Genomic DNA, 24,609 nt, shown 5'->3' with positions numbered 1-24,609 from the left:
TAATGTTGATGTTGATTCATAAGTCACAATTGATTTGACTTTCCAATATCAACATATGATTGAAACTTATAGTTGAGGATAATAATTCATTTCAAATTTGATCATTCTTTGTATGTTATATACCAATGATTGCTTATTCTCTCATAAATTTGAATGACTTTTCTTTGTAATTAGGTTTTTTTGCATCTAGATTACTTCTCAGCCTATAAATGTATTAAGCAATAAATTCTCGAGTCTTAAACAACATAAAAAGTGATTGTAAAAAAATTTAATATCATTTTAATTCAAAATCTTAAAATAATAAATTTTCAACATTTATAACATTTGAAAATGTAGCCTAAGCATAATTAGTGACATGAAATTCATGCAAACAAGAATTGGTAGCTATTTGTATCATTAGCTTAGCCATAACCATTTTGAAAACAATAAAGCTTCTTTTGTTCTGTTTTGACAAAGTTAACAATTGATCAGCTCAGAGAATATTTTAATATGTACCTAATCATGGATACATACATAATTATTATATAATAGCACGAAAATTTCGTGGTATACGACAAAATATATATATATATATATATATATATATATATATATATATATATATATATATATACATATATATATATATATATATATATATATATATATATATATTCTATCACGTCTTTTTCACGTCACTTAATAATTATAATAATTAAAATATAAGATAATTTTTTTTTCAATATACTTTTTAAAGACTAAACTATAATGAAATTTTAATTTTAAAAATGAAATAATATTTTTAATGTATGATGATTGACTATGTAAATAAAATCATATTATATTTGTTATGAGAACATTCAGCCACAATTATTATTTTCTTGTGATTCATAAATCATAATAACCCTTTTTATGTCCATTTCACATAACACAGTCTGAACATTTATTCTCAAAGGTTGTAAACTTCATAAAATACACGACACCAAACTGAACTTTTCAACTTTTGTACATCCTTAAAAGACGACACACAATGTGTTTCAAATACCACAGTATGCCTTGATCCGAGAATCAGATTTTAAGGCTTCTTGAGTGAGAAAGAAACGTAGGTATCCATAGTGGTCAAGTGGTTTATAACGTAGAGGATGTTCCTCATCAACTAGCTCCTCTTCTGCTTCCATTATCTTACCAGCATATGAAAGTAGTCCCATTGAGTATCTTTCTTTCTTTGACTTTACTATAACTCTGTGTTCACAAGCTCGTATTCTTCCATTACTCCATACCTGAGTCATCAACTTTTAATAATTTAATAGGAAAATAAATTAAAAAATACAAAATTTTATATTCATAATAATTTAAGTGACTGACCATCAATGCATCACCAGCCATGACCAAGAACAAGGAAGGTGAAACACCGACTTCAAACCATTTGCCATTCTTCAATTTGACAGCCAAGCCTTCTACCTTCTGATTGAGTATAGTTAGAAGAGCAGTGTCAGAATGAGGAGCCACTCCCAAATTACTCTCACCCACTTCTGGTATTCTGTATTTGTATCCTCTAAGAACATATTCAGTTGATTCAAGTAAACACTCAAGTTTCTTCCTCTCCACTCCATAGCTCTCAAACATCATTCTCTTCACAATATGATCCACTTCCACTATTTCCTTCGCATACGAATTTACACTTTCACTACATAAACAGTGACAGAGTGCATGAAGTGAAACTCTTAATCCTCATGAAACCTTTACTTTTAGTCTATTCAGAAAATCAATCTAGCTTTAATTCCTTGATGAAAAGTAAAAGCATGAAAGTTACCAGAAAGCATGATTTCCTTGTGGCCACATAACATGTGTGTATTTCTGACAATCCTGAAAGCTGAGTGGATTCATGATACCTGCGGATTCATATAAAGGAATCTGAGGTCGCTGGCCAGAGTAGCTGAATATAGGTTTATCAGTGGTTTTCCTTCGTTTTGTTTCTGTTGGGAGGTCAAAAAATTTCTTCATTTCTGAGTAAACAGAGTCATATGTTTCCGAACTTATGTTATCATAGAGTGCCAAGAAACCACCATGATCCTCAAGAGCACTACGAACTACTTGACAAGTTGAAAGCCATGTATGTGTAGAATCTTTCAGATTTTGCTTAGTGAAGTCTACCACTGGTAGCTCACACTCTGTTTCGGATCCCATCACCTTTTGGACTTTAAGCTCCCAACCTACACATTTCTGTAAGATCTTAGATATATACAATTTCATGTTCTTTCTTTTTCAGTTCAATATATAATATTTATTTTTGAAGTTTCTATATCTTTTTAAAGACTTAGGGACATCTTTAAACTTAATTGAATCCAACCACTTCCCCTAATTATATATATATATATATATATACACACCTTTTTGGATTATTAAAATTAATGATGTTATTATTATACAAAATATAAATGCTAATTTGATATAATTAAAATACATATTGTATATTTTCAAATTTTGATTTTTATACTTTGAAATTTTAAAATAAACATATTAGATATAAAATTGTTAGTTTATAAAATCTTCCAAAACTAGAATTTCTAAAGAGCAACAATGAGTTTTAAAGACTTTTGTAATTATCGAAGGTTAATTAATGGTAAATTTTAATATGATAAGGAATTTTATTATTGAGATTTAATTTTTTATTGGTACATTGATTTACTTTTGTTTTTATTTATGTTTTTTTTTTCATTCATGTATTTTTATTATGAATTTAGTATGTTGTTTCATGTTTTTTTTTATTCTTTTTTAATAAACTCTTCATGTAGCGATAATTATATTTAATATGAGTTTATTAGAACTAAAATCTCTAACAGATTGACGTAATCAATTGGGATTTCTAGACATATTGGCATAAGAAATTAATCCTTATAAGAATGTTTTCCTAAAACTAAAATACGAGGCCTAAGGGAAAGTAGAAGTTTCACATCAGAAAAAGAGAGTAAATTAGAGTTATATTATAAAAGTTAATTACCGGATGAAGAGAAATTTCTGAAATTGTGTGGCTATTTTGTTTTTAAGAGGTGCTTTTAGAAAAAATAACTTTGTAAAATAACTAGGAGGATTTCTCTATAAATCTCATATTCTCGAATCATATGTAAAAATTTTCTCTTTTTCATACTCTCACAGAAGAGACTCTATTTTTCTCACCTTCGCCGTGGCGTTCTCTCTCTCTGTTTTTCTTCTCTTCTCGAAGGTGTGTCTTCTGCCGCACATATTGCTTCCATTTTATAATGGGAAGGAGAGCAAATCCTTCTTCCTTTTTCATTTCACAAAAAATAAAGTATGTGAAAAGAGGACTAAATATAAAATAAATACACCAAATAAAAATAAATAATTAATAAACTTTGAGATATCAATATAATTGTAACTGAGATGTTTGTCTAACTGATTTTGTTTACACCAACTTAGGATAAAATATTTTTTATTCTTACAAATTTTAATTTTTTTTATTCATTGAACTTAAAAATTGTTAGATTTTTGGAATTTAAATAAAATTTTCTATAATTTGAAAAAAACATTAAAATTGTTTAAATTTTAAAAAAGTAAGATAGTTCTTTTTCATGATATATCAATATATATGTTCTAATAAAAAAATTATAAGATGCAACTTTTAAATATAATATGACATGTTCTTAGCCAATATAGGAAATACACTAAAGTTTCTAATCTTTTTAAAAATGGATAATGATTGATAAAAAAAATCATAAATAAATTCAAACGAGAATTGGCAGCTTTCTTTGTCATAGTCTTTTTTAAAAACAAGAAATTAAGCTTTTTTTACGGTTATTTTACAAAGTTGACAATTGATAAGCTCAGAGACTATTTCAGTAGTATTTATCAGGAAACTTTAAATCTAATCCATAAATTATTTTAATCTGTGGGGACAAAATCTACATATATGCCAATAATATTGTAAAGTTATGGAGCAAAAGAATACAATTAATGGGACAAGAGTATAGATTGGGCATTTTATTTATCATAATCTATATATCCCTCAAAATATCAACATAGATATCAATTACCCTTTTTCTATTTCTCTCATATGTTTGCTGTTAACACGTACATCCATTTATGAAACTAGTTTTTTCATTTCTTTTTTGCCCACTTTGAACGACATCAAAGACTATATCTATATACATATTATCATATTTAAAGCTAGATCAAACGACACATAATTAAACAAAAATGTTTAAATATTTAATAAAAATTAATAGCGAGACTTACTTGAAAATATATAATTTCATAAATTACTTTTTTAACTTTTTTTGTGTTTATAAATTATTTAAATTTTGAGGTTTATATTTACTTAAAGATTTAGTAATGGATATTTTAGAGACAATAGTAGTTTAAAACCAGTGATACTTAAATATTTTAATATTAAAATATTTTAATATAAATAGTTTTGTTACGAATGAGTTTAATTATTTTAATATATACAATTTTCTTAGAAATTGTTTTTTAGAGTTTTTTGATTTTTCTCTAAGATTTTTTTCTTTGTTTGTCTGATTAAAGAATTAATATATCCTTGCGACGAGCTCTTCAATTTGGATCGAACAATTTCTCTGTTCGCGTAAGTTGAGTTTTAATTATTTTCTTGGTTTTTTTTTGTTATTTGTTGCATGTGAGTCTTCTTTCACTTGCATATGTCTTTTTCGTCATGTATATATGAGTCTATGAGGATTAGTGATCATAATGATATGTCATTATCGTTCTTGTGATGTTTCTATGTGTAGATAGAGCATATTACTAGTTGGGAGGAGTTTTGCTGATTAGGGTCTTGTAAGTTGTTGGTTAGGTAAATGAAACTCATTGCACTGGTTTTAAGTTATAGATACCTTGAAATTTCTAATTTTATGATTCTATAATGAATCTAATCGAATGAACGATTGATATATATGTGAGATGAGTGTGATTTGTTGAACTGTGGTTAGGTTCTTAAATTGCATGAATTGATTGTATAATGAAATTTGGGAATGTTGTCTCATTCGTATTGCATATGAGATGATTTGAGTTAATGAAGGTTATGTAATTCGAATTTGGTGTGTTTTGGCATTTGTGTTGGCTATTGAACTGAACTTGCAGGGTTGGAATGACATAAATTTGCATAATTATGTTCTATTCAGACTTGTTAAGCGAGAATATACTTGTTGGACGAAGTCAAAGTCAGAGAGTATTAGCTTGGTGGTCGTTGGACAAGAATATACTTGTTAGGCTAAGTCAAAGTCAGAGAGCTTATTGACTTGACAGTAATTGGGTGAGACAAGTCTCGTAGTGAGAATTTAAGCCTGAGTTCTACTGACAATCTCGCTGGCCAATTATCTAGTCATTGGGAGAGTATGCTTCCAGGTACTACTCGCTGAGTGAGTAGATATTCTCACTGAGTGAAATTAATAGAGTCTAACTCTATTTATATGTACTTTTCTGGTATGTTTAATGTAGGATTATGTGATATAAAAATGATAGTTGGTTTAAGAAGTTTATCTAAGAATGGTTTATAGATTTATGAATAAATATGCATGTGAATAATGATGTATGATATTGTAATGTTGATGAGTATTGTATATGTGTTTGACGTTGTTTCATGGATCTCGTGGGGAGATTCTATGGTAGTGTTTCATTAGTGTACGCATTGATGTAGGAGTCCAAATGTTGGAGGTTATCCTATCGGTTTAATAACCATTCAAACACATGTATAGTAGAATAAGGTATATGGTGAGAGATGTATAGGAAGTCCTAGTCTAGGACTTTACACTAGCCAAAGATGATATTTGACTAACCTTATGTGTGGTAGAGGCCATCACAAGTGCAAGACCTCTCGAGATTTCTCATCAATGCTTTGTCTGGATAATTGAATCTAATATGAGTCTTCATATATGATATGGTTGTTTTTATGAGTGAGTGATGTATGATAATATCTCTATATTTGTTTTATGAAAACCATTTTGCACATTAATTGACCATATAGTTTCTTATGGTGTTGTCTATGTTTAGTTTTTTTGTAATGATCATATTGTTAGTGTGAATAGAAGAAAGATAGGTGTTGAAACATCTTTAGTGAAAGATAATGATGCAGCATAATTTTCTTCTTTTGATTGTCTAGTATTATCCTTAGTTATTTTAGATATATTTATTATTATGGTTATTTTTTAGATAACTGCATTAATATTATATTAATATTATATCTATATAATTTGAGATGAGATGTTATATTTTATTTTAAATTATTTTTCTAAAACGTTGTAAAATCACTTATGTAATTAAAAGAAAAGAGCAGAACTAGATTTCTAATATTGAAATAGTGAAAAATGAACGAATTATCAAATTAAAATCTGGTGAAATTAATCCTTTTCAAAATTTGGTTTTAGGCAATATAATTTACAAAACTTGGATAATTTTTTGTAAAATATAAAAGTAAAAATAAAAAAATAAAAAGGCTAAAAGCATGTACTTCCCGGTCGTTGGCCGGAGTAGCTAAATATAGAGTTTTGAGTGATCTCCATAGGATTTTTATTGTATTGGGAGGTGAAAGAATTTTTTAATACTAATATATTTTTTCCACTGATAACCCTTTGTAAAGATTTTGAAGCTAATATTAGATATGCAAGTTATCAGTAGTATAGTTAAATTGATGAATGTATAGTTAAATTAAAATATTATTATATATTTATATAATTTAAATAAATGAATATAAATCTTGATTTAATAATATTCAGACATAGAAATAAAATAAAATCTGTGAATAATTAAAATTAGTGTTATGATCACCTTGAAGGAGTATTTGGTGAAGTGAAAATAATTATATTAAACATTTATCCGTGATTATCTGCATGTATAAGATATTGACGGTTTGATATGCAGAGGATGAAGAAAAGTTTGTATTTTCTGATTGAACCTATTTGTAGTGTTGCCACTAATCATATTTTTTTATAAAAGAAAATGGTCCTTAACATGTAACGTTCGAAGTAATATTCCGTAATATTCCTGGACCACTAAATAATTTTACAAATTAAGATGGATATCAATTAATTCATTTATTTATTTTACTTTACAATAATTCCTAATAAAAAAAATAAATCTTCAATAAATGTTTTACGTCATGTGTTATTATTCTACGAGATAACCAAATATATTTGTCTGCTTTAGTTTAATTCAACAATTATAACTTTAATTTGGATATAAGATCTTAATCCTAACCTCTGGCGTTTAAATTAGTACCAAAGTCTTCCCACCACAACTTAAAGATGAGTTTAGTAACATAATAGTCTCAGAATTATCATTTTCAAGCTGTCGTTAAAAATTTATATTTTTGATAGTGGTTTCATAACTTTCGTTATATATATTAAATATGATAAGAATTGTATATAAAATTATCATTGTATGTAACACAAATAAGGTTGATAAAGTGTTATTTATTTACATTATGAATGGTATACGGTCCATCTAATCAAGGTCGCTTGTTACATCCATTAATGGTTGTTTGGTCCATTCGCTACAACAAATGGTGGGCCATAGTTGGGCCAGCGTTTAAGTTATTATTGGGCCAATAGTCCAGCAGACGATAAAATAATCAAATATATCTGATTAAAGATATTGATAAGTTGTTTATCACTAACTAACCAAATCTAAAGGTAAGTCTGTTTTTATTTTATTATATATGTGCTAGTTTAGGATCTATGAGACACTTATAAATATAAGGTCAAGGCCAAAAGTCAGATACATTCTACTTACGTTCGATCAGAACTAAAATACTCAACTGTGATAAATAGTTCACTAAACCGCTCCTAACTTGAGCGTTTGAGTGTCTTTTGCATGTATCTTCCCCTGGTCAAGAATACAACCGAGCGGAACAGGCGACAACTGAGCGGGACAGGTGACAACCGAGCGAAGCAGGCAACACAGGCATTGGAAAGCAGGAAAGTCACATCAGGAAAGGTACGTTTCTCGGTCCTACAAATCCCTACCGAAACACATTCTATTTAAATTTATGTGTTATTGCAGGTTTATTTGACAATGAAGATACCAACCTATTAAATCAATTCAAATATATTAAATAAAATAATCAATACAAACGATCTTAAAACAAACCAAATATATTTAAAAACTGTATAAAATACAGTATATTTACAATATAAACTAAATTTTAAAAATAATTAAAACAAAAAATAATAGAAAATTCAACAAGAACATTAAACACTAAAAAATGCGATTTATCTATCTATATTTACATATAAATACTTTTTTTAATAATTTATACGAGAAAACATTTGACTATTGTGTGTTTTGTTGGTGTTAATACTTGTCATCAATATTTTTGAATTAATACTTTTATCACAATTTTGTTTTATATATATTTGATATGAAAATCTCAAATAATAAACTAATTCTTCAATGATATGAAAGGTCTAGGCGGATCCATGTTAGTTTCTACAAACTCTATCACATTATACTATCTATTATGTATGATATTTTTAAACCTTACATTTAATGATAATATTTATTCATTTAACAGGAACAATTTCAAGCAAAATGTTCTCAAATAAGATCTGAGACTGCATCTGTTGGTGCCTCAGCATGTAGTTTTCTAGACCCTGCGGAGGAGGAAAGATTGAGAAACCGATGTTGGTTAGAGGCTGCTGGTGGAAAATACAAGGAACGCGTCAGTTCGCAAGATGATTGTGTCGATAGTTACATCCAACAGACACATGCATCTTCTTCTACTCAACAACAAAATTCAGAAGAAATTCATAACCTTAAATCGCAATTACAACAATATGGTCAGCAACTTCAAAAGTTTGAAGGCTTTATTGGCGTCATCCTGTCGTACCTTTCGCCTTTGACAGCCGCAGTTGCACAAGACTTTTTCAACCTCCAAAATCCTCAAGTTCAAAATCAAGCACCCAATGATGTCCAACCAGAACAACAATCTCCAGACCAGCAACCACCAGATCAACAACCACCAGAACAACAACCACAACATGGAAATGATGATTATATGGATTATTAGGCATTTTATAGAACTTATTTCCATTACTCTTGAACTTATTTAGAACCAAAGCCAATTTATGAACTTACCTAATGTTTACTCTGGCAAATATATTGTTGTAAACAATATTTTTATATTCATGTACAATGTTTCTTTTGTGGATTAAGTGTATGTGAAAAATCTATTGGTTTTATAAGTCAATGTACAATATATAATGTACAGGTCTACTAATTGTGAATGTTCAGTATAATATTCATGTTTGCTTGTATGAATTGTGCATGTTCAGGAATACTGCTACATGGTATTTATTTAGCTCTTCTTTAACCATTATATACGGATATATCCTAATTTAATTAAGTATATATAAGTTATATATGGATATATCCGTATATAAGTTATATACGAATATATATATATATATATATATAAGTTATATACGGATATATCTGTATATAGCTTATATACGGATATATCCGTATATAGCTTATATACGAATATATCCGTATATAGCTTATATACGAATATATTCATATATAACTTATATATTATATACAAATATATATGTATATATATACAGATAAATCCGTATATAACTTAAATATGATAGTTTAATATATGAATTTTTACTCGTATGTACGTATATAACTAAGTGTTATATACGGATTTTGGGTCTTATATATGAATTTTGACGGTATGTAATTCAATTTTTTTTGTAGTGTTATATTTTACAATATTAAGTATAAATATATATTAAAAGTAATATTTGTATTATTTTAAAAAAAGTTTATTACATTTAATATTTATGGAAGTATTATAAACATTTTTCTATCAGTGTTAATCACCTTATGGGATGAAAATAATTATATTTTTCAGCTATTTTGATGTGTTATCTATAAAACAATGACACAGAGGAAAATAAAATAAAATAAAAGGACAAATTTGGCATGATATGAAGAGGAAGAAGGGAACTTTGTATTTTCTGATTCAACCTATTTGAGGAGTTGCTGATTAATGATATTTTGAAATAAAAATGGTCCTCAAAATGTAAAATATAAAATTATTTTGATGGCAACTTCATTCTACAATAACCAATAAATATTCCTGGACCACTCAATAATTTTACAAATTAAGATGATCATGATTAATTCATTAGACTTTATAATAATTCGTAATAAAATAAATAAATCTTCAATAAATCTATAACGTCATGGCTTATTGTATGAGAAAACGAAATATGTTTGTCTTTTATGAAAAGAAATTTCTGTTTATCGAATAACCATGCTTAGCTTGTCTCCGTGTAGGATACATATATATAAATATAATAAAATTGAAAATTTGATAAATAAAGTATCTGTGCATTAGAAAAAATACATTAATTCAATAAGTCAAAGTACAAATTGGTTATAAGATCTTATAATTTATTTTTTTAATTTTCAGTATTTGTTCCTTAATCCCAAAGCCTTAGAAACCTTTGAAGTATGGTTTAACAAAAGAACTCACCAATTTTTTCCTCTTTAACTTTTTTTCTTCAATCAAATTGTTATAAGTTCTATTAAATGCTTATAAGCTTTAGTAAAAATGAAAATAATGAATTTAGTGTAATTGATGGATAGTAAGACGGAGAAATAGGATAATAAAGAAAATTATAATAAGATGATCAGTTATATTTAGTTGATTTTGTAAATTTGTTATTTTTTTTTTTGGTTTTGATCTTGTTTGTTGTTTTTAGAAAATATGTCAAATATGTAATTTCATGAAATTTATTTTTTTAATATTAATATAATCAGAAATATCAATCTCTTTAAATCAATTTAAGATCACATCAAATTTTTATTGGATGAATGATTATGTAGAATGCTATAAAATGAAATATCAGACACTTGATTGTGTTCGTATTTAAAACCACAACTTTCAGATACAACCATAAAGCTAATTCTTTATGCAAAAACACATTTCAGAATGTTCTAAAAGCTTATTTCTGAACTCCAAAATTTGGTAACCCATTCATTCTTCTCCATTAAAAGGAAACCAAACAAAATGAACATATATCAGCAGCATAACAACATTGTCACAAAGTAGAAGAACATTTGAAAATAAAATGTCAAGGGTCAAAACAGGTATTAGAAACTTATGAGAGTGCAGGTAGCAAATAAGGGGTGCTAGAAACAAAAGTCGAAAGAAAACATAACTGGATATTTTATGGGTTGGCTCCATTTAGATTTTGATGTGAAATTATAATTTATTTTTATTTTAAATTTTAATATAATTTAATCTTTAAATTTTAAAAATAAATAAATATAATTCTTTTAATTTAGATAATTATTTAATATATAAAAAAATTTAACATTATTAAGTTAAAATTATTATCTACATTCATTTTTAAAATTGTTTATATATATATATATATATATATATATATATATATATATATATTCTTCCGATGAATGGAATTAAATTTATTAAGTTATAAATTTTTATTTTTGTTTACTATTGGAAAATTTTCTGCTAGTCGTGTAAGGACAAGGTATTAAGTGTCTGTCGATCCAAAAAATTTCAAACTACTACAGAAACATGCGATTTTCTGAAAATATATTTAACGTGCAATATGTAGAAGTGGGATGAAGAAAATGGTCTCATGAATTGAAATTTTCTTTGTTCCCTGAATCTCCTTCAAATCTGACATATTCTAATTTTGGTTAACCATAATTGGTTTGAAATAGAACTATATCTCTTATGTTAAACTAATTCACTCAATATTTCGCTGTTAAGTTGTTACCATTAACTTTAATAAACAAAGAACACCCATTGGAACAATGTCATAGGGTTTGGTGTTTCCTATTTTTCAAGTCTTGCATGACCTAGAAAGAACGTTTTCTTAGGGGACAAATCTGTTGTGGAACAACCTAATTTGTTTCCAAAGATCAATGATTCTTTAGCAAGCTTCAAGAAATGAAGGGAAATGCAAGTGACATTGTTATTTGTCCTAAACCGAGAAGAGTTAGGGTTTTTCCAGCAAAGTCATTGAGATGGAAATGTTGGCAACAAGATGAAGAGTCAAATTCAAAAGCAGGGACAGAACATTTAGACATCAATTCTTTGATCCAAGATAGAGATGTTTCGTCACCCCCATTTTTTCTTGGCTCTCCTCCTATGAGAGTTGCTAACCCTTTGATCCAAGATGCAGAATTTGGATATCAAAAACATGCATCTCCGATTTCATTGTCTCCTTCTTCTGTTTCATCATCTTCCCCACTCAGAAAAGGAGGGTGTGTGAGAATGAGTTTTGGAATCAAATCAGCTGAAGTTAGAGTAGTAGGGTTTGATTGCCATGTTGGAACTTTTGTTTGATCCCTTTGCAAAGGAGTGTACATACAACACCAAGGGTTCAAGGATTTGTTCATTCTGTACATATCAAATATGGTTTTGAAAAGATGATCATCATCTTTTTTCTTTTGTTCATGTGTGGGATACAACAAAATCATGAACAAGGAGAAGAATGAGATAGTGACTATGTCGACCGAGATGGTCCTGCTTCTTTCGTTCCATCCATCTTACTTCTTACAGATACCATAAATGTTTTTTTTTCATAGAATATAAGTTAGTCTCTCGTAATAGGCGTTAATTATTCTTACAGGATTAAATATATTTTGTAAGAGCTCCAACAATTCAAACACTTCATTCTTAACTTTAGAGATACTCCTATTTTCCAAGGATGCTCGTCCTCTTCAAGTCAGATAGGATTGTGCTTGCAATAAACAATTTAATGCTCAAGTCAGTCAAGTGTGTCAATAAACTATAAATATAATAATTAAGTGTGTCAATAAACTATAAATATAATAATTAATGTATCTCGTAGAATGTATTATTTGTAGTATCCATGGGCCTTACCTATATGGGTCTAGGTAAAGTATTTAATAATCTATTAATCTTGAATTAATTATTTTCTTTTTAACTTAATTGTTGATTGTCTTGACTAACAATCTAACTCATTATGTGTCTTGATCAAATAGGTATGGACCAAGTAAGACTTAGCATATTAATATGTATTCAATCATTAATATGTTTTATTTTGATTGTGTTTAAAAGATAATTGACCATATAATATTATATATATATATATATATATATATATATATATATATATATTATGCAATTATAAGTAATTTTTAGTATAAACATAATAATTTAGACAACTCGTGAATATCTTAATTAAAATATTTGTCACTAGTAAAATATCAAAGACAAGAAAACAATTAAATTAATAAAAACATTTTACAATGGTGCGATGCATCAAACAGAAAAACTATCAAAGATAGAGACACATGAGGAATTTCACAACGTATTGATGAAACCCAATTTTTTAAAAACTAAATAAAGCCTACAAACTGTGTTTTGAAATGAAAATAAATGTTGTTTTATGGATGTTATCTTCTTCTGGTCCCTTGATTGATGTTGTATTGGTCAAAGTTCAATGAAATGGACCTTCCAACATCACAGAATAAGATTATATATGGTTTTGTTAGGTTTCCCATGCATATATGACCAAGAAAGAAAGAGCCAATGCATATTCGTGGATATTAAATTATTAAAATGAATTAGTATTTGGCAGCCTCATTATAATTGTAATTAATTAAAATTCAAATAATTAGAATAAACCAAAGATTTTGTTTGAAAATGAATGGTTATAAAAAGAGTGGTCCTAGGTGTTGATTATCATTGAAAGGGACACATTTGGCTATTTCTAATTCTATAACATTGTAAATTTGGACCACAAAATCAAATAAATAACAAAGAGAGAGACCATAATTCTATAACTAAAACTCTGGGACCAGAAAATGAAACAAAATTCATATTGATATCAATTAAAACTAATATATTACAAATCTGGGACAAGAAATGAAACAAAATTGGACGTTTATATATATATATATATATATATATATATATATATATATATATATATATATATATATATATATATATGTTCGAATTTAAAAATTATATTGCACGAATATTTTTCTTCAAAATGATGGAAAAATATAATAGTTATCTCAATTGACGACAATAGAAAAAAAATACAAGAATGATTGAACACAGACTTGATAAAATTATATTTCAAATAAAAATTTAGTTAATTTTATCCTATCAACATTAGATTGTAAGCCTCCCTAAGGTAACGAAAGTAATTGAATTTTATTTTAACTAAAAAAATACTAGGTAATAAATAATTTAAAATTATAATTATTCTTATATGTGGTTTTTTAGTATAATAAAAAAATTACAACTTTACAATAATTTTAATATTTATATTAATTTTATTTGAATCTAATTAACATTTAAAATAATTGAGCACGTGTTTAATATTTAATAATTCTTAATTTAATAAGTATGAAGTGTTTTTTTTTTTAAATTAATAATATCTAGAATTTTAAATTTTGAAAAACATATTTTAATTAAATATTAACGTTAATTTTAAAAAAATGAATATAATGATTTTCAGAAATCAAATATATGTTTAATTATATTAACTATTAATAAATTTTAATAAATTAAAATAATTAACGTTATTATAATAAAATTATAACATTTTTATTATACTAAAAATAAGATTATATATGTCTACTTGACCAAATATAATTTAATGCATAGTAAGTTTTTACTAATTGATACCGTTATCATAATTCATAATTCAACAGTTTCATATCCTTTATCTGTGGAAAATGATAATTATAGTACACTATTAGTAAAAATATTTCGATACCATTAGCTAATACATTTTTTATTATAACTAAATTGTAATTTACATTATTAAATTTTAAAGTATATCATAACGGTTTAATTAAATTAAATTATGTATTATATATTTTCATTTTTTATCTTTTAAGTTCAGAAAATCATTTTAAAATGATTCACTTAGAAAAATGAGATCACTAGTGCAGTCAAGGGAAACGACAACGATTGTTTTCGTCCATAGAATGTGATTCCTAAACCAAGGCATATACAGCGGGTAGGTTTTATGTCTCGGTTCAAAACTGAAGCAGTAGGGTTTTTTTTTTCTTTGAAGGACTTTTCGCCTCGGTTCCTTATGAACCGAGGCAGTAGAATGATTTTTTTTTTGCTTTTGTCTATAAAAAAACCCTCCTTTCATTGTGCAAATCTGAAAGCCAACCAGCAGATCACGCCACCACCGCCTTCGAAGTAGCCACCGCCAGCGTCCACGCAAATCGTGACAGCCTCCTTTCATTGTGCGTAGAGAACTTGTGGCAGAGCACCATCTTTCCTTCGTGGCAGGAGCAAACAATTTCCCCCAATCTTCACTGTCAATGCCGCCATCATCAAACCCTAAATCAAATAGTTTCCCCCAACCTCACTTCGTGCAACCTCCATTCATACTCATCAACAATTTTCAACCTGCAAAGCGCCATCCAGAAATCGAAATCTTCAAGGGATGGTCTAAACCCTAGAATCGAAACCTACAAGAGAACCTTGACTTTTTTTGTGTCGATGCCGAGGACGGAGCCTCCGCTGTGGGAGGGTCAAGCTCTGAAAAGCCACCTGGAGCCACCCTCCAGGAGTGCAACCGAGGTCGAGAACGGTGGCGCCACGGTTGAGCCACGTAGCTTAGTCGTTGAGCCTCCTTATAGAAAATATCTGCAGTTTCACCTACACCCATCTCTTGGTGGTGGTTGTTGTGTTCTGGCTGCAGCGGAAGTGCATTAGGTTGGAGCATAGAGAAGAAAGAGAAACAAGAAAAAGAAAAGGGAAATGGGAGATGGAAGAGGAACGGTCGTGCAGGAGAAAATATCAAGGACCAACGACCTCGGTTCCTAGGATAATCGATGCCTTCGGATCGAACGACCTTGGTTCCTAAGATAATCGATGTCTTTGGACCGAACGACCTCGGTTCCTAGGCCAATCGATGCCTTAGGTCTGACTGGTCAACATAGCAGGCAGCATAGCAAGTTTTTCAAAGAGGATAGACAGGTCTTTCGGCCTTGGGTGCCTTGTTAACCGAGTTCATATCTCCTTTATGTTTTGGGTGAGAAGGATCCAATACCTATAAGTTCGGTTTAATTACGACAATGCCACCGCGTTTTGATAGGCTTTGATTTTTCATACATCGAAACTTATTGGACGAGTTAAAAAGCATACTTTTTATTAGTGGATATAAGTAAATAAAAAGGATTAGTGTAACGTGTTTATATTTTTTTAGTATGAATTAATTCATATTAAATATTATTACAGGCAACGAACTTTAATGATATTTTTTTGACACAAACTTATATAATATTTATTTACTGATATGGTCTTTAGATATCTATTTTTAGTAATATTTTTTATGTGTTGTTTAATTTATTATTTTTATTCAATGTGTATGGGTGTGGTGATGTTGGTTAATCTAAGTTAGTCACCAATATAAGCTTGTCACCAATATAAGCTTGTCACCGATGGTTTATTTTTTGTTCGAAGGTTCATAAGGAAAAAGTTATATAAATTATTTGAGTTTAATCTAATAAATATTTGCACTTCTTTTAATCAAAACTTCAAAATATTATATTTATGGATTATTTTCTTTATATAATATTTAATTTTATTGTTTTTATTTAAAGTAAGACTTCAATTAGTTCTTAATACAATATTTGAATTTACATTATATAAGTTAAAAAGTGAAGTTATATATAGTTAGGAATGACAACGTGTCGGGTGAGTATTTATAACTTGACTCGTAAAATGAAAATTTCACTATAACCTATCCGTTATCTATACAAATACTTATTTAAAAAAATTTGTAAATATTTAAATTTGTAAATATACGTGAATATTCACAAATATTATAAATTTGTAAATACATGTGGATATTCATAAATATTAAAAAACATAAAAAATTATATATTTTTTAAATAAATTAAAAATATAAATTTTAATATAAATAAAATAAAATTTAATTTTAATTATATTTAATTTAATAAAATATAAATTAATTTTATTTTTATTTTTTACGATTAACGAATATTTTAAATTATAATATGAACTCAATTTATTTATAAATAGATATTAAAATATGGATAGGAAATACCTACTCATATCAATTACTATGTTCCGCGAGGGAATTATTTTTTCATTTCTATATATATAGTAGTAGAAAACTTGAAAAGAGATTTGAAAGATGATGGAAAGTGTAGGTGAAAATCCCCTTCCTGTTGTTGACTTCTCGAACGAAAATATGAAGCCTGGCACTGATACATGGGTTGCAGCATGTGAAATGGTGCGGAGAGGATTTGAGGATCACGGTTGTTTCCTAGCACACTTCGACAAGGTTGCTCCAAACCTTATAAACTCCGTTTTCTGTGCAATGGAACAACTCTTTGATCTTCCACTGCAAACCAAAAGGAGAAAAACCAGTGACAAACCCAACCATGGCTACACTGGACAAGTACCCACCTCCCCTCTTTTCGAATCCTTTGCCATTCATAATCCATCCAACCGTAAACATTGTCAAAACTTCTCAAACATTATGTGGCCAACAGGAAATCATCATTTGTGGTACTACTTATAATTCACTGTCTGTTTTTTTACTTGTATTATCAGTTGTGATGTAATTAAGGTTATTGACTAATTTGATCTGTCTTGACAGTGAAAGTGTGAACGAGTATGCCAAGTTATTACAAGAGCTGGACCGAACGGTGAAGAGAGTGGTGTTTGATAGCTATGGCCTGGACAAGGTGAAATGCGAGTCGTTCCTGGAATCAACCGATTATAGTTTTCGCAGCTACAAATACAAGATACCTGCGATGGATGAGAGCAACGTGGGAGTGAATTCTCATACGGATTCAACATTTATAACCATATTGCATCAGAGGGTAGATGGATTGGAAGTTAAATTGAAAGATGGAGAATGGTCTGCTATTCATGCCTCACCTTTGTTTTGTGTCTTGGCTGGTGATGCATTTATGGTAAGCTTTCTATCAAAATTCAACCAATATTTGAGCTTTTAATTAACTTACAAATATGACAATTTGGTTAGGTGTGGAGTAGTGAAAGGATTCGAGCTTGTGAACACCGTGTGATTCTGAGATCAAACGTAACAAGGTACTCCTTGGGGTTACTTTCGTACAGTGCTGAGATTGTGCAGACATTAGAGGATTTAGTCGATGAGGAACATCCAATACGGTATAAGCCATTCGACCATTATTCCTATGTTGGTTTTCGTTTCACAGATGAAGCCGTAAAATGTACAAGTCGTATCAAAGCTTATTGTGGTATTTAATTTCATGCAATCTATGTATCTTAATTACGAGGGAGTTCAAGACCTTTTCATGTATATATGTTTTATGACATGTTTATATGAATCTTATTTCGTTCTGTTGTTACATCTTAAAACAGTCATTCATTTATTTACTCTAAATTTCATATCATAAGGTTGATTGTATAAATTCATTTCAAGAAACTAAAATAAGAAACTCTTGGAAACATAATGTTTGTCTAGAAATAATCAACAAATAAATATTAATGAGTTCTATGTCAATTACTAAAAGAATTTAAAATTGATATTGAAACTAAATATTTTTTTAACCCACAATTAAAGTTCTGATTCCAAGTCTATTATACTCTTAACCAACATTAAAAGTGACAACATTTTACATCAATCACAAGATAACATTCATATGTAACTTAGAACATGAAAACCATTTTTTTATATATGTAACACCATTTTATGTTATGCATATAAATGTATTTTATAAGTCAACTAGGCTCGTAACCAATGTAGAATGTAACTTATGTTTCGAAACATGATGGTTAATTTTGGGTAATTGTGAACTTGTAAAATTAAAATGAATAAAAACTATAATTATATAAGTACGTTATAAACCAAAATTTGCATTCAAACAAATTTTTATATAATACAATTTTTATATAATAGAAGAAAATTGTTAATTGTCGATACACAATTAAATGACAATATTAAAAACTCATTAATAATTTGATTTTATTAAAGACAAAAAAAATTCATAGTTGTCAATAAATTTGACTAATAAATTGTGCAATTTGTCAACAATTACTAATAATCGTAAATTCCTCAATAAATATCGATTGGTAACTATTAACATATTTTAATCGTTAATAAATTATATCAATAAAATATGTCAATAAAATATGTTGTTGTGTATATTATTGTCACATTCATCATTTTTGACTCCTCTTCCTCCTCTCCCTACCCTTTTTCCTTATCTTCTTTCTCATACTCTATCCATCTTCCAACTCTGACAGCAACCATGATCACGCCTATGGTGTCACACCCTTATTGCTTTAGCTTTTCCTCCTCCTCCTCCCTTTACTCCTCTTCCTTCTTCTCTTTTTCTTACTCATCTTTTCTTAATATAGAAAAAATGATCACATTAAACTTTGACAAAAAAATTATTACTCATTTTACTAACAAATTTATGTACAAAAAAAATTGTTGGTAATATGTAAGAATTATAAATTATTGATGAAATTTATTAATAGAAGTAATTGTTAGATACGTTACTAACAAAAATATTTATTGATAAGACCAATTTTAATTTATCGACGAAAGTTTTTGATGGGTACATAAATATTTTATCATTGATTTAATTCTAAATTTTTTTATAATATTTGTAGATAAATTTGGTTTTATCAATAAATTTATTTATATCAGTAATTTTTAACAACAACTACAAAAATTCTTCTAATGGAATTAGTTGTTCATCCAGTCCTAACATCTTCGATTGTTTTCATGATCAATGACTTTTTTATCTCTAAATAGTTGCAACATAAGTTGGTGGAAGAATATAACTGAAAATCATATATGTAAGTTGTTAAAGTAATAACAAGACATTATTTTATCCACCTCGGACGAACATTTTTTTTCAATAAAAACAATTATCATTCACCTCATATAAAAATAAAAGACAAACAAATATTATTAACATAATCTGTGGTTAATACCATGGATTATGTAAAATATTACACTATACAATCATAAATCATTTCACAACATATGATTAAAAGTCTTAATGATAATATTTTTAATTAGTTGATAGTAGAAACATGTTTTGTTAGTATATGATTATTATTCAAAAATCCAGTGGCCAAAGTACTAATTAATAAATTATAACTTCAAGGAATACCTGTGTGTTACACCTAATTTTGTCTGCACTGGAATTTGGATAATTAATATTATCCCTAACATGTTCATCATTCAGGGTTCTCGATCGGATTTTCTATACCATGTCAAATCCATACATGGATTCACTTTCACTAAAATCCAATATATACATGGTTTTGAAACAACACATGAACACAGTGACAGCACTACATTCCAAATCAAGTACACGTAACAGAGAAATAAATGGCAGAGAACTCTTCCCAATGCAAAAACAACATATGAAAAACATATCACACATATATAGTTTGGTGAAAGTTTAAGCTAGGCAAGCTTTTCACACACCACAATAAGCTTTCATATTAGCACTGTAAGTGAAGTTTAGTAATCCAAGATGATCAAAGGGCTTATACTGCACTGGATGTTCTTCATCAATAAGCTCTTCAGGCACTATCAGAATTCCTTTGTAGAAAGCAAACAGACCAAGAGAGTACCTTGTTTCATTCCCATTCATCACAACCTTATGATTAGGGGACTGTATTCTGTCATTGCTCCAAGCCTGCATTATTAAACTTCTCTATAGTCACAACATATATATTTTCCCACTTTCCTAAATATCTTTTTAATCCCTTATCTTAGACATAAATCTAAACTTGGTTAAAGTTTGATCTCAAACTTTTAAACTTTAAAAATAATAAATATAATATTTTTATAACCTAATTAGATGAACTTTTTTTAGTGTAAAATGATATTTCATGATGTTTGAATTTCTTTTACATCATTTAACATGTTTCAACTCAAATACAAACTTAGAACACAGTTTAACACACATTTATATTTTCCCACTTCTCTAAATACCTTTTTAATCCCTAATTTTAGATATAAAATTAGAATTCTTTTTTGTTTAAACTTTATTAAAATTTGATCTCAAACTTCAAATTTAAAAAATGAATAGATATAATATTATAAACCTAAGTAGATAAACTCTTTTTTAGTATATTTGAATTTGTTTATATCATTTAACATGTTCAACTCAATTACCAATATAAAACACAGTTTAACACATAAAAAAGGTTAAATTTGTTAAGTTAAAAAAATTATATTTATTCATTTTAAAAATTTAGAGAACAAAATGTATTAAAATTTAGAACAAAGATCTAGATTTCAATTTCATTTATAAATTTAAGAATAAAAATATATTTATCCTTAATAATATTTGTTCAGACTAAAAAAACTTAAGGTGTTGGTTTTGCTTTTCCTTGAATTTGTCGAATCATAAAACATAAGCTTGGAACTATAATATGAAAAATAAGCCTTGTAAATTTGTTCTGACCATGAGTCCATCACCAGCCATGACGACAAAGGAATTTGTTGAAGAGAAATCGACATGAATCCAGACACCATTCCTTGTCTCAACCATGAGTGCATTGACATGATTTTGGTGAAGAATTGTGGTGAAGCTCTTGTCAGTGTGAGCCACAAGACCCAGTTGAGGCTCAACCTCTTCTGGTGCTGTGTGTGCCAAAAGTCTAAGGAGATAACCTGTAGATCGCATGTATGACTCATAGTAATCTGGAAGACCATAACTTTCAAATATCATTCTGCCCACCATCTTGTCCAATTCTTCTGCTACCTTTGCATACTCAAATATATATTTACTAGACAAATCCACAACAACACCAACAAAACAAAAACAATGGAAAGGGTTAAATAAGTTCTTCTACCTTCAAAATAAAAATTGGTACTTCCAATTTTTTTTAATGCCTTTTACCTTGTATGTTTGTTAAATATATTAATTTAATTTTGACAGCAATTACATCACCTTTTAATTAAGAAAGTTGATCATCTACTCTTAAGTGATGTCAGGTTATTGAATGTACCATAACAAATCTTTTGATTTTAGAGTTAAGAGAAGGATTTAGATTTGGAATATTATTTTTTGTTTTCAAAAACAATATTGTTGATTCCATTCTCAAATTTATTAATAATACATTTATATGTTATCTATTTTGAAACTCAAAGCTCCATGATGATTATGTACTTAAAAGATGACTCAAGATAAGAAAATAAATACATATTTAAATTATTTTTAATCTCAACTGTTTAAGGATTATAAAGTATTGAATAGAATAATAGTTTAACATACTAACAAGGAATGACATGACAATTTCAGAAGATCTTGTTTTATAAACTATGATATCATCTTAGATTTATATCTAATTCAACTTTGCAATATTAAACTGTAAAATGAAATTTGTACTCAACACCTTATTTATATATATGTATTATGATTTTGTCGTATCTCAAACTAATAAAAGGTACTAATTTTGAAAATACAAAAAAAGTTTATTTTAACCGATAATAGTTATTAATAGCATGATGATGTAAAATAAGTGAGTGAAGCAAAGAAATAATATGGGTATGTACCAAAAGTGATGATTGCCTTTTGGCCACATTTGATGAGTAAAGCTTTGAATTCCCTCTAGGGTTGTTCCGTCATCTATTCCCATGCTTTGGTGGAGGGGAATCTGGGGGAGTTGTCCAACGTAGCCCTTCAATGGCGAACCCTCATATGTGTTTCTTCGTTTGGTTTCAGGTGAGAGATCGAACAGCTCCTTCATGGAGCAGAAAACACCGTTTTCTAGCTCATCACAAACTTTATCATACACAGCTACAAAACAACCATGTTCTTCAAGTGCTTGCCGCACACTTGTGCATCTTTCTAACCAGGAATCGCTCCCTGGCTTCAAATCTTCCATGGTGAAATCTAGAACAGGAATCATAGGATGTTCTTCAGAACCCATTCTTTATGATGTCTGTCTTAATTATTGGTTTTGCTAACTATAGTTTTATACACTGCTTCAAATTGGACTTTATTTTGAAGTTTCATCTGAATTAATAGAACATTATATATTTACATACTTTTATAGAATATATTCTGTATCCAATATGTGATCATTTCCAAACAACAATAGAGTTGGGACCATTCAGGCATGAAATTTCACTGATGACAAACTAATTAAATTAAAGAGTTTTTCTAATATTATCCGTATATGTTAAAGCCAGCAATGTCAAATAAATTAATTTTTTAATCTTCCAAAATATTATATATTAATGAATTATTAGAGTGGTCCTGAGATGGTCCTTGGTTCCTCTGGACCATTAGCCAAGATTAAGTTATATAATGATATTTTAGTAATTAATAAATTATTTGTTTTGCAGTCTTTGGTAATATATCTTGTCCAACGCTACGTAACTTTTATTTGTACGTTTGACAAGGACTTTGGTAAAAAAAAAAATTATTTGACAAGTGTATGAAGGTTTTACTTTAGTTTTCAATTGTAAATTTTTAATTATAAAAATTGTGTTGTACGTAGCGTTGAGTAAGAATGAGATAAAGGAAATTAACTAATTAAATTATGTATATAAGCATGGATTGAAATAACTTAGTCTTTTCTATTTATGAATTCATTCGTAATGTTTTTAATTATGATTCTACTATTTTATTATTAGAGCAATTTCTCATCTATATGTTTGGATAAATTTAAATTTTAGGGTTTTATTAATAATTTTGTTTAAATATTATTTTATTAGTTTTTGGGTATAGTAATATTTAGTTTGATTTATAGAGATAAAATAGGGATAAGTAGTTATGATTTTCGGTTTATCTAGGTACAATATTATTTTATGATAGATTAAGCAGATTTTATTTTTAAGATAGTTGATATTTTATTTTTATTCCTCGTAATATTTTTAAGATAGTTGATATTTTATTTTTATTCCTCGTAATATTGTAAGTGTTATGGCTATTTAAAGTCCTTCAATTATAATGAATAATAAGACTCAATTTCAGGAAAATATTTGAGTGTGTGTATTGTGAGATTTTCCCAACAGTGGTTCAGAGCTTTATGCTCTGAGTACCGAGAGAGAGAAAGTAAGAGAGAGAGGAGAGAGTCAAACACCGTGAGAGAAAAAGTGAGTGCTTGATTTTTTTGTGAGAGAGATGACAAAGGTATTCAATGGGATGAGTGTGCCACAATTGTCGGAAAATACCAATTACGACAATTGGTCTTTGCAGATGAAGGTTCTTCTTGGATCCCAAGATGTATGGGACATAATGGAGGACGGGTACAATGAACCCGCAGATTATGAGCATCAGACAGAGAACCATATTTCTGCATTGAAAAAGACACGAGTGAAAGACAAATCGGCTTTGTACTTTCTGTATAATGTAGTGGATGAATCTGGATTCGAGAAAATAGCTAATGCAAAGTCAGCAAAAGAAGCATGGGAAATTCTGAAGGTGGCATACAAAGGAGATACTCGCGTGATGCAGGTGCGAGTACAAGCTCTCAAAAGAGAGTTTGAACATATGGAGATGGATGAAAATGAGGGAGTTGTCGAGTTTATAGCTCGAGTGCAGAAGATGGCCAACCAACTCAGAATGAATAGAGAAGAGGTTCCTCCTAATCGGGTTGCGGAAAAGATCTTG

The 24,609-nt window shown here is 28.4% G+C and overlaps 4 protein-coding genes across 4 annotated transcripts; 2 read left to right on the top strand and 2 right to left on the bottom strand.

Moving 5' to 3' along the window:
• Nucleotides 1-898: 898 nt before the first annotated feature.
• Nucleotides 899-3,194, bottom strand: LOC108325717 (probable 2-oxoglutarate-dependent dioxygenase AOP1). Its single transcript, XM_017558811.2, has 4 exons — nt 3,157-3,194; nt 1,793-2,192; nt 1,345-1,666; nt 899-1,259 (listed from the first exon to the last, which is right to left on the bottom strand). The coding sequence occupies exons 2-4, from the start codon at nt 2,164-2,166 to the stop codon at nt 1,017-1,019; spliced, it is 939 nt and encodes a 312-aa protein (XP_017414300.1). The 5' UTR covers nt 2,167-2,192; nt 3,157-3,194; the 3' UTR covers nt 899-1,016.
• Nucleotides 3,195-11,941: 8,747 nt separating this feature from the next.
• Nucleotides 11,942-12,340, top strand: LOC108324444 (uncharacterized). The gene has a single exon (XM_017557393.1). It carries the CDS (start codon nt 11,942-11,944, stop codon nt 12,338-12,340), a length of 399 nt encoding a protein of 132 aa, XP_017412882.1.
• A 4,830-nt stretch (nt 12,341-17,170) lies between these two features.
• LOC108325772 (2-oxoglutarate-dependent dioxygenase AOP3) lies at nt 17,171-18,304 on the top strand. Its single transcript, XM_017558860.2, has 3 exons — nt 17,171-17,536; nt 17,628-17,946; nt 18,018-18,304. Exons 1-3 carry the CDS (start codon nt 17,217-17,219, stop codon nt 18,258-18,260), a joined length of 882 nt encoding a protein of 293 aa, XP_017414349.1. The 5' UTR covers nt 17,171-17,216; the 3' UTR covers nt 18,261-18,304.
• A 2,034-nt stretch (nt 18,305-20,338) lies between these two features.
• LOC108325745 (probable 2-oxoglutarate-dependent dioxygenase AOP1) lies at nt 20,339-22,995 on the bottom strand. Its single transcript, XM_017558836.2, has 3 exons — nt 22,545-22,995; nt 21,451-21,775; nt 20,339-20,676 (listed from the first exon to the last, which is right to left on the bottom strand). The coding sequence occupies exons 1-3, from the start codon at nt 22,919-22,921 to the stop codon at nt 20,455-20,457; spliced, it is 924 nt and encodes a 307-aa protein (XP_017414325.1). The 5' UTR covers nt 22,922-22,995; the 3' UTR covers nt 20,339-20,454.
• Between the last annotated feature and the right edge of the window lie 1,614 nt (nt 22,996-24,609).

Source organism: Vigna angularis, chromosome 3, assembly GCF_016808095.1.
Source record: "Vigna angularis cultivar LongXiaoDou No.4 chromosome 3, ASM1680809v1, whole genome shotgun sequence".
NCBI lineage: Eukaryota > Viridiplantae > Streptophyta > Magnoliopsida > Fabales > Fabaceae > Vigna > Vigna angularis.
The sequence above is the reverse complement of the archived record's forward strand: the minus strand, read 5'-3'. Positions and strand labels throughout refer to the sequence as shown.